General features: G+C 44.1%; 1 protein-coding gene across 4 annotated transcripts in view; it reads left to right on the forward strand.

The window, feature by feature from the left end:
- The window catches only part of SLC36A4 (solute carrier family 36 member 4), a 104,976-nt gene that overhangs the window by 45,690 nt on the left and 41,226 nt on the right, over positions 1 to 18,060 (forward strand). For all 4 annotated transcript variants that reach the window (XR_014525192.1, XM_083499748.1, XM_083499749.1 and 1 more), the window contains exon 10: positions 2,540 to 2,709. Coding sequence is in view for 3 of the 4 variants with exons in the window: in XM_083499748.1 (XP_083355874.1) it covers positions 2,540 to 2,709 (170 nt within the window). In the remaining variant the exon portion in view is untranslated. The remainder of the gene's footprint in view (positions 1 to 2,539; positions 2,710 to 18,060) is intronic.

An 18,060-nucleotide genomic window follows, 5' to 3' on the forward strand; every position in this document is an offset into this window, starting at 1 on the left:
CCTTTGTGTCCCATATTCTCCAGTATTTGATGCTGATATAACAGCTGTAAACTTAGCCAGGAGTTAATGGGCCTAGCATTAGATTAATTTCAGCGGGACTACTCTGAGTTAGCTGAATGCCACCCAGTGTGTTTGCATTTCTCCAGGTGAGAGTTGGGGAAGAAATGATTGGGTCTCGCACTATTTATGTTTCAGTTTTGTACGTGGTTATTGGTTGCTAAGTGTTCTGTTGAAGTGAGAATTGAGTGGCTGGTTGCAAGGAGAATATGGTCGTTGAATGAGTGGGTATGACAGTAAGATTACTGAGTTCCTGATTTGTGTTATCTGCTTGTCAGGATGCTTTTTTGTGTGTCATTCACATTCATTAATTTCATTGGGTCTACTTTGAGTTATAACTCAGTTGAATACCACCTCTATTGTATTCTATCAATGTATTCTTGTTTTTAGTTTACATACGTACATCTTTCAGAGATTCATTGCTTACTTATGTTAGTTAAGGTACAGAATTTTAAGATTACTGTTACTATTAGCTGTTTCAAATGTGAAACACACACACACACACAAACACACTGGCAAGTAGAACCGAATCCAGCTGGAATGAAGAGATTAACAGTCACAAACAAAATCTCCTTTGTATTTTTTTTTTTTAAAGCTTGCTTGGAAGCAGCTAATAAATCAGCAGTCAATTTTAATTTAATACTTCTTAAAATAGTTTCCGAATATGGAGACATTTTTCTCCTGAATGCTTTTTAGTGCCGGAAATATGCTTACTCTGTTAGAATGGAGAGTTTTGCTCGAAGTCAGCTTGTACCGCCATCAGCTTTGAAGTCTTTGTGAAGTTATTTCTTTTTCAGGTTAAGAATCCTAATGAGCTTTCTTCTCCTTCTGCATTCTGTCCTCTGTCCTCTTGCAAACGACCTTGGATCTACCTTTGCCCTATGGCAGGGGTGGCCCAAGACGTTTTGCCACCTGAGGCGAAATGGCTTGCTGCCGCATGACGCTCTCCTTGAGGAAAAGCCCTCTCAGAGTCTCACCTCCTGGCAGTGAGGCTTTGCAAGGGCTCAGCAAGAGGCCACGTGTTCGCCAGAGCTTTGCCACCGGCCCCACACTGCCATGAGGGGGGGCAAAGCTGGCCAATGAAATACCCTGCTGCTCTTCCACTACCACCTTCCTTACCTGGGTTGCTTCTGTGGCGGATGGGTGCTGCCCCTTGAATTTCTGCCGCCTGAGGCAGCTGCTTCATCGCACCTCATGGATGGACTGGTTTCCCCTAGAGCTATCTATACGTGTGCCATGCTTGTCTAGTCCATCTGATTTTTGTTTGCCCTGTTGCAACAATCTGCCTAGATTTGTGCTGTACCCATGGCCAGATTTAGGTTTGATGAGGCCCTAAGCTACTAAAGGTAATGGGGCCCTTTATGTGTCCAGCTGTCCTTTGTCAACAACAAATGGTCGCTGTTTTTGTGTTGAATATATGCTATATGTCAAAATAAAAAAATTCCTTCCAGTAGCACCTTAAAGACCAACTAAGTTAGTTCTTGGTATGAGCTTTCGTGTGCATGCACACTTCTTCAGATACACACTGGAAGGAATTTTTTTATTTTGACTATGGCAGACCAACACGGCTACCTATCTGTAACTGGACATATGCTATATGGTAATTTATGGACCTAATAAAGCCATTTGCACATGTTGCCATGCAACCAGTCCATGCAGAATGGAGGCACCCTATATATAGAAACAAGCAAACCAGTGATATTTTAGGGAGCAGGCTAGCAGGCGGGGCCCATGACTTACATCATAGGAGCCTGTTTTTGTTGTTGTTTAGTCGTTTAGTCATGTCCGACTCTTCGTAACCCCATGGACCAGAGCATGCTCTCTTAATTCGTTCTGGAGGTCCATTCTTAACCTGAAACTGTTCTTAACCTGAGGTACCACTTTAGCTAATGGGGCCTCCCGCTGCTGCCACGCCGCCACCGTGTGATTTCTGTTCTCATCCTGAGGCAAATTTCTTAACCTGAGGCACTATATCTGGGTTAGCGGAGGCTGTAAACTGAAGCGTCTGTAACCTGAAGCACCTGTAATTTGAGGTACCACCGTACATGCCTGGGTACGCTTGCTAGACCAAAAAAGTTCTTAGCAGCCGGTGAAAACAATACCTTGAAGGCAGGAACCCTCCTAATACCAATGGGCAGGGAGTTCCAAAGCGTAAAAATAAAAATAATTTATATGTCGCACATCTGACTGGGTTGCCCCACCCACTCTCAGCGTCTTCCGACACATTAAAACACTAAAAGATTGATTTCTTCCGAGTGCAAATGAGTATTATGTGGCATTTGTAAAAGTGCCAGTTGCACAGTTCTTAGCGGTCAAATGGGCAGATTTGTAGTGAGGTGATCCTTCAAGTAAATGCCTGGGCAGGTGCTTAGACTATGCTTTGTGAAATTGCGCCTTTTCCTTGAAGCAGACTTGTTCATCGTATCCTTCTGACCAGCGTGAGTTTTGTCCAAACGTGTGGCTTTCTCTCCTCCTCCAACAGGTTGTACCATATGGTCAAGATTCTCTACTCTTTTGGGATTTTCATTACCTATTCGATTCAGTTCTACGTCCCGGCTGAGATCCTCATTCCGGCCGTTGCTTCCCGAGTGCAGCAGAAGCTGAAGCTGTTCTGCGAGATGGCGGTCAGGGTGCTCTTGGTCTGCTCAACCTGTAAGTACGAGGCTGTGTGCAAGGCAGTCCTCCCCAACTTTGTGTCTTCCAGATGTGTTGGACCTAACTTCCAACTTCTGCCATAGCTGCGCGCAACCTCTCCAGCCGGGAGAGGCTGAACGGGGCTGTGGCTTCTTTAGCCCCGTGTAACCTCTCTGGCAGGGAGAGGCTGCGCACGGCTTTGGCAATGCCCCCACCTCCCGCAAAAGCCCACAGGAGCCGCGCACCCTTTAAGGAGCATGCGGCTCCTGTGGGCTTTTCTACGAGGAGGGAGAAGGGACTGACTGGCCGCATCAGTCTATTCTCCCTCCTGAGGAAAAGCCCTCAAGAGCTGGACGGAGCTTGTGTGCGGCTTTGGGGGGCTTTTCCTGCCTGCCTCCCCCCTGCATTCACTCCATAGGACGCACACACATTTCCCCTTCATTTTTGGAGGGGAAAAAGTGCATCCTATAGAGTGAAAAATACGGTACCTTTTTGGGTTTCCCTTGACAAGCAGTATCTTGGGCAGTGAGGAAAGGGTTCACTGGGGCCTGCTGAATTTAGGATTTAAATTGCATTTACTGATATTTGACTCAACTTTAAGCCCCCCTCCATAAAGTAGCCAAATGCCCACATATATCCTATGAACACAGACACATCAAGGAACATATCTGAATTCATGTGATTTGCTGTTATCTTTTGGCCATTGAGATGTTTCCGTGCAATGTTTGCAGCGTGCCATTATAATGTCGTCCTGCTCTGAGCTTAAAGCTAATTCAGTTTTAAACCAACCTTGCAGCTTTGTGGATGTGTGTACTATATCCATGTGACCTGGATTCAGTTTTCATTTTTTATATACGTATAACGAAACACCAATACCCCATAGTTTGCAATAATTATATATAGGTAGATGCACAATAAAAACCACATTTAAAAAAATTTAAACAGATCACCAGCTCATGTGGAGCTCTTCAAGGAGAGCCTTGTGTAGAGTTCATTTCACTGGTTTAGTCTGGAAGATTCCAGTGTGTGGATCTGCTGTGGCTAAGCTTTCCCCATCCACGAAGGCCCATCAGGATTGATAAAACTAAGATGCTCAGCTCAAACGAGAGAGAGAGAGAGAGAGAGAGAGAGAGAGAGAGGTGATAATTCGTAGGAATTCTACAACGGCTCTTCTGCTGTTCCCCTTGTTGCTCATCTGATGGTGCCGTGTTAAATAAGATAAAGGCTCGATCATGACTTCTGTTCTTGCAGCTGGGCAATTGGCACAGTCATGAAGCCCTTTGAAGAAGAGGTGCCGGTCAAGTATCTTTCCACTTTGCATTCAAACTGTTCTGGTTTCTGCGCAGCTTAACTCGATTATGCTGTGTGCATTTGTGTCAAGATGATTTTCTAGGGAGACGTGATTGGATTTGGCATGGGAGGAGGGAAGCTTTTACCTGCTGCGTAGGCCGTCAGATACACCCAGATGCGTCAACAGCCTCTCCAAACCACCAGTGATGCAACCAAAGTTCAGGCGTGCGTGACGTACGAGCCTCGCCTTGCGCTGCCCTTTTTTTTCTTTCCAAAAGGAACGAAGGAAGATCAAGGGCAGTTAATGCATAATCCATACATTCTGCCCAAGGCCTTCACGCTGGTGTAAATGGGAAGGGAGCCAAATTTTATTTATTACTCATTTAATTTATCAGCTGCCCATTGCTGGCAGTTCTCTGGGTCGTGGGTGAGGGTGAACAGCAACGTTATAAACCTTAAGTGCATAAAATGCAGCTGGAACGAAGGAAACCCTGCAGCTATAAGATCAAACAAACTGGGTTCGTTAGAGCAAGAGGAAATTAAAATAAACAAGACAGCACAGAAGCCAAACCCATTGCAAAGCTAAAATAATGTTGGACCCATAGCACAGTAAAAAGCTCTGTATCTGGTGCCAGAAATACACCAGTCAGAGCCAGGTGGTCTTCTCTGGAGAAGACATTCCATAACTGAGGGGCCACCACCGAAAAGGCCCGAACACTTAGCCAGCCACCATTCCTCATTTGGTACTTGGGATGGGGACTCAGGCAGTGATCTTACAGCATAGGAAAGGGCAGAGGTGACACTGAGCAGTCTAAACTGAATTGCGAACTGCAGAATTTTTGGCCAAAGTAACTGAGCAGTATCCAGCTTACTCGTTCCATCAGCAAAAGGATTACTTCTTGTGCAGTAGAACTCTCCTCCCTCGCTCCCTGTTTGTGCCCCCACCCTCCTCAGATCTGTTCCAGAGCATTGGGGTATCCCTTAGAATAGATTATGTGGAATGTGGAGGTTTTTTTTTCCTGTGCTGGCAGTAATCCTTTCGCTGATGGAATGAGTGAGTTGGATGCTGCCAAAGGCATGTGTAGCACATTTCATTAGCGGGTGCTAATTTAATATTATTATTCAACAAAGGAACAAGGGAGGTGGGCGGAAGCAACAAGGCAAACTAGGAGAAATTATGGTGCCTAATCTTCAATGCGTTCCTGGGATAAACTCCCTGTTGAAATATCTACATGGCTGTCAGTGAACATGTGTGCTGCACGCATTTTGCATGAGTAGAACACCAGAGGGTGCCAAGAATTTATTTTCTATCCTCTCCCCTTCTGTCTGCCTCCGTCGCGTGCTCTCTCTCTCTCTTTGTGCCTGCCCTCCAAATATCTTAACAGTTTGCTCCAGATGCATTTCACGGTGATTTGATCCCTGCATTTGAACACTGAAGCCTTTATCTGTGTCGCAGGTTTGACTGACTTCCAGGCAAGTGCTTCAGAGATTTCTTGCCATAAAGATCCTAAACTGCAGAGGCAGTTGGGCAGTCTCTTCTGAAAGTTGGTTTTTCACGAAGGTGGCACAGCTTCTGGTAACCATCATTTTAGCAGCACAAGGAGAGGAATTAAGGGTAGTCTGTAAAACCTAAATCAGACATACCAATAACACGCCCAGTAGCTGCTGACAGCCAAGGCAGCCACCAGTCAAACGTCCACCCTATGCACTATGCATGTATAAGACGACCCCCACTTTTTAGCATAATTATTAAAGGAAAAAAACCTAGTCTTATACATGGAAAAGTACGGTATTTAGAAAGTGAGGGATAACAGCCAAACTTTGTGCAAGTAAGCAGACGCCTGGAAGCACCCTATTTATTTGTTCCTCCAGCCATTATTTCTGAGTATTATGTTCTTCTTTCTCATCATCGTAATGCTTACAGACCTTGCTTGCCCACTCCACCATTTAATATTGCTTGCTGATGCAATCGGCGTAAGTTTTGTTTATGATCGGTTCACATGGAAAGGCTACAGCTTGGTGGCAGAGCATCTATCTGATGTGCATGCAAAAAAGTCCAGGGTACACGTATGTCCTGTTTTCCAATGCTCTTTTCACAAAGCAATGCCTGTTTGTGTTATGAAACTGTGACTTTTTGACTGATACGTCACACTAAATTTCATTCACACCAATGGGCATAGTGTAGCAGAACAACAAACGTCATTGAACAACATTGCTGTGTCCACCCCCCCCTTTCTGCTCATGTAATATTTCTCCATGAGTCATTCACGAAAACAGCAGGAAAGAACTGTATGCTGGGATACCACCCCAAATTCTGTCACTTTACTCTTCTCATTTTCTGGGTTAAGGGGGCTGCAGATGTGTCCCACCCCCCAGAAGCAATTAACACAGAAATCCACACTATACTTCTCCAATATTCTGCTGGATTTCTGGAAGTGATTCTCATGTCGCGTGAAACTGCAAATATTATGCGGAAATTAAGGGTTAGAGAAATGTTGGGGAAACTGAATAAACATCTATGTGAATGCAGCCTTAATCTCATCAGTGTTTGGATAGGAACTCTGTCTGCTACTTTGTCTTGACGTTGTAGAAGACAGGCAGGATGTAAATGTGATAAGTAAACCGAGAGATTTATTGTTTCAGAAAGGGAGATGTGGGGAAATGTTCGAGACTCCCTCCCCCCCATAAAAATCCCCACCACCACCATGAATCATTCACACAAAGTATGCAAAACTTAACTTCAATTGTACTCCCACCATCTCTTTATTTAATGCGTCTTGAGAGTACTGAGTTTGGTAATTCTCTGTGCGGTTCTTATGAATGTTGCAAGTATGCTCCGAGCCGGGGGGGGGGGGGGAGGGGAGGGCGGAGAACTATCTGAAAAGTATTCTGATAGAATTTTGTGCATGTTCAGCAAGCAGGTGTAAAATTATTTTTGTAATTGTTCTGTGTTTTTATACTAATATTTTGATCTTATCGGTTGAATTGTGGATTGTTCTATATTCCGGTTTTTATTTGAACTGTAGTGGACTCTCCTTTGCTGTGGACTCTCCTTCCTTGGAGATTTTTAAGCAGAGGTCGGGTGGCCGTCTGTCAGGGATGCTGTAATTGGGATTCCTGCTTTGCAGGGGGTTGGACTAGGTGACTCTCAGGGTCCCTGCCAACTTTACAATCTTGCGATTTATTTATTTGGAGGTAGTTGTGATGCACGCGTCACCCAAGGTTATGAGGGTGGCACAAAACAGACCTAACGATGACAATTAACAAGAAAAAATTAAACAACATCCCTTTAGTAACTGGCTGGCTGGCTGGCATCTATCTGTCTTGTGGGACAATGGAAGAACGTGCCTTTGGGGTAAAGTCAAACCATTGGAGAGTTACAGCTCCTGCTGTTGCTGTAGAGACTGATGTGGGAGAGACATGCTTTGTTGCAGCTGGGGAAGATGAAGGCATCCACTTGTGCTGCTGCAGATGCACCAAGGCGCTGCTCCCAATGGTCATTTCTCCTCTGGTCACTGCTGACCTGACCGCATGTCTCCAGGGATTCCCAGTCATCTGCAAGAGATTCCCACATGGCAGGGTTGATGTTAATACTCTTCATGTCATGTTTGCAGAAATCCTTGTAACATAGAGTTGGTCTACTGTCATGAACACAACAGCCCAAAACCAGGAAGGACAGCCTGAGATAGAAGGCAGGCAGGCAGGCAGGCAGGCAGAAGGAGAACAGAGAGACTTGCAGATTTCTCAGACAGCTGGAACCAGTGGGCTGATGCCTCGTCCTCTCTCTGAAGCTGGCAGGAATGAGGCTTAGCAGCTCAGGAGAGGCGGGCTGGATGAGAGCCAGCTCTTTGAGGAATCACAGTCACTCACAACACCAGGGAGGTAGAGCATTTACTCACCGGAAGAGGAGGTAGCTGAACCCATCAGTCCTAGGACTAGACAAATGGGAAAAGTCCAAGGCAGAAGACGTAGGAGGTTCAAGATATTCTGCAGTAGCCGGAAGGATTCTTCAGAGGGGTCAACTTGATTGTGATGGATGCTCGCAGAGAGCGGTTGGAGGCTAATTGCTTGTGTGCAATAAATCTATTAATTACCTCTTGTGTGCTGTTTTCTCAAGCCGGCAGCCGGCAAGCTCCTGACATCTACCAATGGGCCTGGTGCCTGAAGCCAGCTCCCTGTAGAGCACGTCTTTGGGGATCCTGCCATCTTCCATTCTGTGGACATGACCAAGCCAGTGTAGAGGTTGCTGAGACAGGAGTGTGAACGTGCAGGGAATGTGGGCTTGGGGGAGAGCACCTCATTGTTTCGGACTCGTGTCTTGCCATGTGATGCTCAAAATCTTCCTGACACAGCACATGTGGAATGTGTTGAGTTGACGCTTCTGATGGGAGTAAGTTGCCCATATCTTACTACCATAAAGCAGCATGCTCAACGTGCAAGCCTGGTAGACCTTCCTCTTGGTATTGGACGTTAGCGTTGCATTCCCTTTTGGAGAGGCGAGCCATTGCCATAGCCGCCTTGCCAACACGCTTCTCCAGCTCAGCATCGATGGAGAGGTTACTTGTTATGGTGGAACCCAGGTAGACAAAATCATCTACCACCAGCTTGTGGTCACCAGTGCTGATGTGTGGAGTGCTGGCAACATCTCCTGACCCATGTTGCTGGTGTTTTTCCGGCTAATGGTAAGGCCAAACTCCATGCACAATTGGGCAAATCAATATAGTAACAATCACAGATAAATCATGCAACAGAAGAGGAATTAAAGTATCGCCATACGCTTCACCCCTCGCCAAAACTCTGGATGGAGAGGTACATCTTTACCTGTTGTCTGATGCAAAATAATTTAGGAAAACAGCACTCATTCAATTTCATCTGAAAACAGTTGGGATATTCTTGGAAAGCATATATACAGTTGCTTTCTTTATTAATGTGTTGCCTTGGCTAGAACGTTGAATGACTGAGCAGCAATGTACTCCCTTCCCCCCCAAAAGGACTCAAGGGGCGGAAGAAAAATCAAAGTCATCAATCGAATTATAACTTAAAAGAACTCTGAGTAATACAGGGCCCTATTCTTAAGATAAACATACTCTTTTTCTCCGTTTTATAGTTTGCTGCTCCTTGCTTATGAATTATTCACCTTTTACAATATGTCTTATTAGATAACATAGTGCTGTGGTTGTGTGTGTGATACCGCTAGAACAATCCTGGTTTTCCTCTAATAAAGGGCAGGCACTGTGACCGGTTTCTTCATACCTGCTTTCTGAGTCTGTCTGGTGGTAGATAAAAGTGATGGCTCAGTTTTGCACATCACAGTAAACCGTAGTTACCGTATTTTTCGCTCTATAACACGCAGTTTTTTCCTCCTAGAAAGTAAGGGGAAATGTCTGTGCGTGTTATGGAGCGAATGCCTACGGATGGCAGGGGAATCCGCTGCAGTTGTGAGCAGTCCGTGGCTCTCTTTGAAACTGCAAAGCAGGTGTAAGCGGCTCCTGTCAGCGAGCGGAGCCGGGGAGGAGGGAAAAAAGCAGAGCGGCGCTGGCTGTTTTAAAACAACCCGTGCTCTCTGTCCCTCTCTCCTCACTGAGCTGCTACGTAGCAGCAAAACGTTTCAGCCAGCCTAGCCGAGGAGGGAAAAAAGCAGAGCGGCGCTGGCTGTTTTAAAACAACCCGTGCTCTCTGTCCCTCTCTCCCCACTGAGCTGCTAAGTAGCAGCAAAACGTTTCAGCCAGCCTAGCCGAGGAGGGAAAAAAGCAGAGCGGCGCTGGCTGTTTTAAAACAACCCCGTGCTCTCTGTCCCTGCCTGCAGTTTTTTGCTGTCCGATTTTGGATCAGCCACTGTAGGGGCTGTGTGTGTGTGAGTGTGTGCTTGAGCTATCGTTCTCCTCCTCCTGCTTCCTGTTCTCTCTCACAGCGCCCCAGCGCTCTCCTGCGACTTTAGGATTGATACTGTGTGTGTGTGTGTGTGATCGTTCTCCTTCTCTTGCTTCCCACTCCCAGCCCCTACGCTCTCCTGCGACTATAGGATTGATACTGTGTGTGTGTGTGTGAGAGAGAGAGAGAGAGAGGGGGGGGATCGTTCTCCTTCTCTTGCTTCCCACTCCCAGCGCCCCTGCCTCTCCTGTGACTTTAGGATTGATACTCCGTGTGTCTGTGTGTGTGAGAGGGATTGTTCTCCTCCTCCTGCTTCCTGTTCACTCCCCCAGCGCCCCTGCGACTTTAGGGCGACTTTAGCATGGATCCTCAGGATTTTTGCATTGGGCTACCCCAAACTCACCGTCAGATCACATGTCTGTGGCCACAGCATGAACCACAAAAATCATACATCCACTGTTTTGTTTAGAATATTTTTTTCTTGTTTTCCTCCTTTAAAAACTACATGCGTGTTATGGTCTGGTGCGTGTTATAGAGCGAAAAATACGGTAATTCTTTACTTTGAATGCAGAAGTCATTCCCTAAGTGTGAGCGGCAGCAAACTTTGATTCTTGGCTTTACCGGTTGTCATTTGTTTGACTCGCTCAAGGTAAACCATAAACTAGGGTTTGATGTGACCTGCGGTTTACTGTGGCGTGTGAACACAGCCCCTGTATGACTCTTGTGCAGAGGAAATGTGGCAGCTGGACTTGGCTGGCTTTCTTTCTTTTTTAAAAAGAGGGTACAGTGGTGCCTTGCAAGACGAAAAGAATCCGTTCCGTGAGTCTCTTCGTCTTGCGGGTTTTTTCGTCTTGCGAAGCAAGCCCATTAGCGGCTTAGCGGATTAGCGCTATTAGTGGCTTAGCGGGCTTAGCGGATCAGCTGATAAGCAGTTCAGCGGCTTAGCGGATCAGCTGATTAGCGGCTTAGCAGATCAGCTGATAAGCGGCTTAGCGGATCAGCTGTCAAGCGGCTTAGTGGCTTAGGATCAGCTGATAAGTGGCTTAGCGGCTTGGGAAAAAGAGGGGGGAAAGGAAAAAAAACCCTGGAGGAACTTGCACGACATTTTCGTCTTGCGAAGCAAGCCCATAGGAAATTCGTTTTGCGAAGCACCTCCAAAATGGAAAACCCTTTCGTCTAGCGGGTTTTCCGTCTTGCGAGGCATTCGTCTTGCGGGGCACCACTGTATACAGCACAAGTTGAATGAATGAGAAAACTTCTGTGTTAAGGTAAACGTAAAGGGACCCCTGACCATTAGGTCCAGTCGTGGCCGACTCTGGGGTTGCGGCGCTCATCTCACTTTATTGGCCGAGGGAGCCGGTGTACAGCTTCTGGGTCATCTGGCGAACGAGAGCAGTGCACGGAAACACCGTTTACCTTCCCGCCAGAGTGGTACCTATTTATCTACTTGCACTTTGATGTGCTTTCGAACTGCTAGGTTGGAAGGAGCAGGGACCGAACAACGGGAGCTTACCGTCGTTGGGATTCAAACCGCTGACCTTCTGATCGGCAAGTCCTAGGCTCTGTGTGTTTGGGTAGAAACTATCAAATACGACAAGTGGCAATAACAAATACATTGGGTTTCCTATTCTAGTGCCTGAGGTTGCTATCAACCCCTAAGTCTTAAGTTTCACAATCTTGCAAAAACAATTCTATTTCCTTAGACTTGTCTCCCCCAAACTCCTAATGTACAGAGTTTCTTTCTACAGCCCTGTTTAGGGAAGCTTTTAATGTTTGATGCATTATTGTGTTGGAAGCCACCCAGAGTGGCTGGAGAAACCCAGCCAGATGGGCGGGGTATTATTATTATTATTATTAATAATAATAATATAAATAAATAAATAAATTTATTATTACTACATGAAAACTGAAGGCACCGCTTCAGCCTTATGCTCCATATGGTGTGTGAATGCACACACACACACACACACACACCCTTAAACATTGCATGCATTTTGCGGCTGTAGGATAACTTGGTTAGCATTGCATGCCCTTCTTTTCATTTGCCTCGTTTAGTTTTATCCTGAACCCTGACACCGTTGGGTTGTTTTTTTTTTTTTTTTTGCACAGTGGTGATGCTTTTGGCATTCCCTTCAGTCTGTTAACTATAATTCAGGCTGCCATGTTGCAATTCTGTTGACAGTGCCCTTGCTTCTTCCCTCAGCATGGCGTTGCTGCCCATGACATTGGCGAGGGGCGACTGTGCCGTTGATCAGAAAACATCCCTGCATTTTGTTTCCTTTTCATTTAACGAAATGTATATTACCACTTGATTGTAATAAAATCTCTTAAGTGGGTATTATCTCGCATGGCAGCATGGTTTTTTCAAGGCACAGTCTAGCAATTCTCCTACCTGTTGTGTCGTGCGTCCCAGATCGTAGTTTAGGAATCACTGCCTTGGAGCCTTTTAGTATACAGTAAGAGCTGCCTCAATGGGACGTGGGTGGCACTGTAGGTTAAACCACAGAGCCTAGGACTTGCCGATCAGAAGGTCAGCAGTTCGAATCCCCGCGATGGCGTGAGCTCCCATTGCTCAGTCCCAGCTCCTGCCAACCTAGCACTTCGAAAGCACATCAAAGTGCAAGTAGATAAATAGGTAGCGCTCTGGCAAGAAGGTAAATGGCGTTTCCATGCGCTGCTCTGATTTGCCAGAAGTGGCTTAGTCATGCTGGCCTGGCCACATGACCCGGAAGCTGTACGCCAGCTCCCTCGGCCAATAAAGCAAGATGAGCACCACAACCCCAGAGTCGGTCACGACTGGACCTAATGGTCCAGTCCTTTACCTTTACCTTTACCTTTAAGAGCTGCCTCTAACACCACAGCTTTATTCGAAGGAGAAAATATCTGTGAAAGTAAGTCGGAATCTACCTGAATGTATAAACTGCAGTGTTTAAACTCTGAAAAGAGATGTTGGATTTCAAGGAAACCCAGGGGACTTACTGTCATATTTAAAAGCTTTGCTGGTTAAATGAATCCACTGAGAATTCTACTCTGGACATTTCGTTGACATACTCTATTTCAGTTCTGCCACTTATTACTATCACTATTATTATTTATTAAACTTGGCCTTTATTGTAGAAAGCTGTTACAGATCTGAATACTGGCTGAAATTAAAACCTGGTATATAATTGTGTAGCTTTACTTTAAAGCAGCGAGGAATTCCGAAACGTGAATTTAGCAAGGCATTCTGAATAGACTGGATTTTTTTTAAAATAAAAATTATTTATGCTTTTCAGATTTGTACATTTCACTAATTTTACAATCATTTTAACATTTCAAAACTTGACTTCCTTCCCCCTCTTTCTGCAGTTCCTTAAATTTATTTTTAATACCTTCTGCATATCCAAATTAACTTAATTTGCTCATTTATTCATTTGCTTTAAATATATACTCTTATAAAACTGCAGATTTTTACAATAATCCTGCCAATCTGTTTACAGTTTATCTGTAAATATTCAATAAACCATTTCTATTCTTGCATAAAACATTTGTTGTCTTGATTTCTTATAAGTTTTTGTATCCATTCTTCCTTTACTGAGACATCAGTTTATTTCCATTTTGGGGCAAGTTACATTCTTGCCACTGTAGTCGCATACATGAATAAGTTTCTATACAGTTTAGGTGGTTCTGTCCCTGTAATTCCCAAAAGAAAAGCTTCTGGGTTTTTTATCTTTTTTTATTTTACAAAAGTTATTTTAAACATCCTTTTCAATTCATTATATATCATTTCCCAGTAAGCTTTAACCTTACTACAAGACCACCACATAGGATAAAAAGAACCTTCTTTCTCTTTACATTTTCAACACTTATTTGATTTAGATTTATACACTTTCGCCAATTTACTCCGTGTTAAATACCATCAATATATCATTTTTATATAATTCTCTCTTAGACCATAACATGCTGTAATTTTTATATCCATAATCCACCATCGTTCCCATGCGACCATGTCTACTTTATGACCAATATCTATTGCCCAGTGTATCACTGAGGATTTTACTTGCTCATCTTTTGTCTTCCATTCCAATAATATTTTATACATTATAAACAGCACTTTTACATTACATTCCAACAGGTCTCTCTCCAGTTGGATTTCTTTTGATACTCTTACGGCTTCTTTCATATTCTTTTCCAACGCCATTGGGAAACACTGGAGCTGTCAAGGAGTATCCTTAGCTCCCCCACCTAATTAGTCAATTGGTTTAATATGCATTTCTGGATTATCAATCCCTCTTTATGATACTGAAGGAAGTGTGCTGATTTTCAGGTTAACCACAAAGGATGTTCATCACCGTCGTAAATACTCTCCTTCGTTCCGTATTAACATTCACACTGTGTAGAATCAAAACAGCTTTTCCTCCCAGCTAAATAACTTAGCCCTTAATTCACAGGCCCGTTGATAATTTATCAGTGTTCAGTTAACATGTCGGTTGACCAAAGCTCAATCTCCTACACTGTCCCCAGGATTTAACTCTCTGGAGTTGCATCCCGATTATGTATTCTGTTGCTTGCCAGTCTCTTGCTTTAAACAACCTACTTATGGGTAAAGAAAACTCCAGTTATTGGAGAAGAGGCCACATGTGTCCTGCACTCAGTTGGTCTCACGTTGTGGAACTGGCTTGACAAATGATGAGAGGAGACTATTGTTTTGCACCAGGAATATCACGGCAGTAGAGAAATGATTGATCACAGATTAGGGCAAATTGGCAGGCTAAATTTGGAACATTTTAGCTTCTTAGAGCACCATTCAGTTTCTCTGAACAATTTTATGTGTAAGTGAACTCTTAAAAAAAGAAAAAGACACAGCTTTTTTTTACTTGCATTAATTACAGGTTTTGCCAGGTCCTCTGTTTCCCCCCAGTAATGCTCCCAAAAATTATTTCAATACATTATGGTTGTTTTCTGTCAGTTTGGAGCCCTCTTGGGCAACAGGTGTGAAACCTATAGCCCCAAACTGGATATTGCACTTTTTGGCTATTTCCTCCATAATTAAGGTGCTTTTTCAGTGAAAACCTATTCCTTACCGATGACCAGAGAGGCTGATAATTTTATTAGGGTCATAGGCTATCAAAAGCAACAACAATAGGTGACTGCATTTGTTCACCCCAAATGGGGACAAGCGCCCCATTTTTAGATGCCTGGACCATAGACTAATAAGGCTGCTATCTGTCCCCCCCCCCCCCGCTTACAACACTTTTATTTTCCAGTCAGCTAAGAGAGAAACAGAACATTCTGTTCCCTCTGCAGATATCATAGCAATTTTTACCCTCTGTGGAAGGCAATAAGTTCACCAGCAGCAGAAAAAAAGGCCAAATCAGGGTACTTGGGTGGGTGATGAGGGTTTAATCCCTCTCCCTTTCTCTCTGTTTGCTGGCAGAATATCAGTCTTGAAACTCAAATCTATTGATGACGAAGAAGAAGGAAAAAACAAACCCTGTGCAGCTTGTAAATTAGGTAACGATTCGATTAAAGGAAAATTTGCAAAAGAAAAAGTCAGTTCAGTTATGAACTGCCTTCTAAAAGAAACCCACTGTTTCCTGCCTATTTGGTAATGGAGGATATTTGGATCCTGGGACATTTTAGGGTGGTGCAAACCACTGCTAATATCTCGAATATCTCGAGCTTCCTGCAGCCAATCAGAAGTCGCGATTTGGTTTTCGAACGTTTTTGAAGTCGAACGGACTTCCGGAACGGATTTCCATTTGACTTCCAAGGTACGACTGTACGGTTTTGAATTTTGTGGTTTTTTTAGATTAGATTAGATTAGATAAATTTATTGTCATTGTCCGTATATACACAGTATACACAACAACGAAAATCAAACACCCACCCAAAGACCGGGTTCACATATACATTTGCACGTATCTCCGACACTCTCATCCTATTCAGACATAATCTATAAAACATAACATAATCCAGAATATAGCATGACCTATTAAAGGCATAACATAATCTAAAACCTATCTCATTCCTTCCTACTCCCTGCTTGCTAAACCTTGCAACTGGCCCTGAGATCATTATTTAGTGCAATCAGAGCTCTTGGATAGAATCTATTCAGAAGGCGTGTAGTTCGTGTTTTCATTGTCCTATATCTTCTGCCCGAAGGCAATAGTTCAAAGAAGTTGTGAGCAGGGTGGGTGGGATCTCTCAGAATATTATGTGACTTCTTCAAGATGCGAGATGTGAAGATCTCATCCAGGGTTGGTAGTCGGAGCCCAATAACATTCTGGGCAATTTTAATTGTTCTCTGTAAAGCTTTTTTATCCGTTTCAGAGCTGCTCCCATACCACGATAATATACTATAGGTTAAGACACTCTCGATGGTACTATGATAATAGTACAGAAGTAGGTGCTGGGATAGATTCAGTCCCCTGAGCATTCTCAGGAAATACAACCTCCTTTTGTCTCTTTGTAAACCTTTTTTTGAGGTTTGTTTGTTTTTTTACAATCCAGCAGTATATACATTTTATGAAATAAATAAATAACCCTCTTTTAAAGCCATCTACGTTAGTGGCCATCACTGCATGCAATTGGAAGAAATTCTGTGCTTGAACGATGTGCTGCGTTTAGAAACTTTTGTCCTTAATCTTCTGACATTCAGCTTTATTGTTTGTTCCCGAGTTCTTGTACGTATTATGAGACAGAGAGAAAAGCCTTCACATCTTCCCTTTCCCCCCACACCTTGCATAATTTTAAACATCTTGATCATGGCTGCACTTAACACGCCTTTTCTCTAAGCTAAGACACCCCAAATACTGACAGGCTTTCCTGCACCTTTTCCAAGTCCACAATATCCTTTTTAATACCCAGAATGGTTCACAGTATTGCAAGTCTGGTCTCACCATAGATTTGCATAATGGCAATGTGGGGTGCGGGTGGCGCTGTGGGTTAAACCACAGAGCCTAGGACTTGCCGATCAGAAGGTTCGAATCCCCATGCTCCTGTTGCTCGGTCCCTGCTCCTGCCAACCTAGCAGTTCAAAAGCACGAAGTGCAAGTAGATAAATAGGTACCACTCCAGCGGGAAGGTAAACGGCGTTTCCGTGCGCTGCTCTGGTTCTCCAGAAGCGGCTTAGTCATGCTGGCCACATGACCCAGAAGCTGTACGCTGGCTCCCTCGGCCAATAAAGTGAGATGAGCGCCGCAACCCCAGAGTCTGTCACGACTGGACCTAATGGTCAGGGGTCCCTTTACTTTTAATACAATACGGGCAGTTTTCTGTTTATTCCATTTCCTAATGATCCATAGCATGGGTTTTGCCTTTTGCATAGCCATTGCACACTGGGTCAACATTTTCATCAAACTGTGCACTATGACCTGCCCCCACCCCGGTCTCTCTTTCCCGGTCAGATGCTCCCGGTTCAGACCCCTGAGCGAATATGTGAAATTATGAATTCTTGTGCCCCAAATTTGCATCCCTTTACATTTGTTTACATCAAATCAACTCTGCTACACATGCATTCTTGCTCTCTCTTCTCCCCCCTCCACCTCCTTTATTTCCTTAATTAATATTAAATGTGCAGCCCAAGTTCTTTAATTCTTTTCTCTTTAAAAATCTAAATACTTTCAACACAGCTCAGCACTTGAAACTTCAAGATGCGGGCAATTTTTTTAAAAAATAAAAAAATGCATGCTTTGCTTATTGGGAAGTTGGGAGGGGGTAGTAACTTTCTCCCCATAAATGTAAACTTTGCTAATCATATTTAAAAGAAATTGGCGTGGGATTTTTTTTTAATTGAAATGAGCCCGTATAAGGAAATTTTATTTAAGAATTGTTGCCTGAGGAAAGGGGAATTCTAAAGTACCGTATTTTTCGCTCTATAACACGCACCTGACCATAACACGCACATCGTTTTTAGAGGAGGAAAACAAGGGAAAAAATATTCTGAATGAAACAGTGGACGTATCATTTTTGTGATTCATGCTGTGGCCACAGACATGTGATCTGATGGTGAATTTTGGGTGACCCAATGCAAAAATCCTGAGCATCCCTGTGGATCCATGCTTTGTAACCACGTTTTTGCACCATTGCAGCCCCAGGCAACAGTGGGTGCATGATTTTGGGGGGGGGGGCAGGCTGTAGCCATGGACATGCTATGTGCTCTGATGGTGAATTTGGGGTGACCCAATGCAAAAATCCTGAGAATCCCTGTGGATCCATGCTTTGTAA

Source organism: Podarcis liolepis (genome assembly GCF_965112155.1).
Source record: "Podarcis liolepis genome assembly, chromosome: 4".
In the NCBI taxonomy this organism is placed as follows: domain Eukaryota; kingdom Metazoa; phylum Chordata; class Lepidosauria; order Squamata; family Lacertidae; genus Podarcis; species Podarcis liolepis.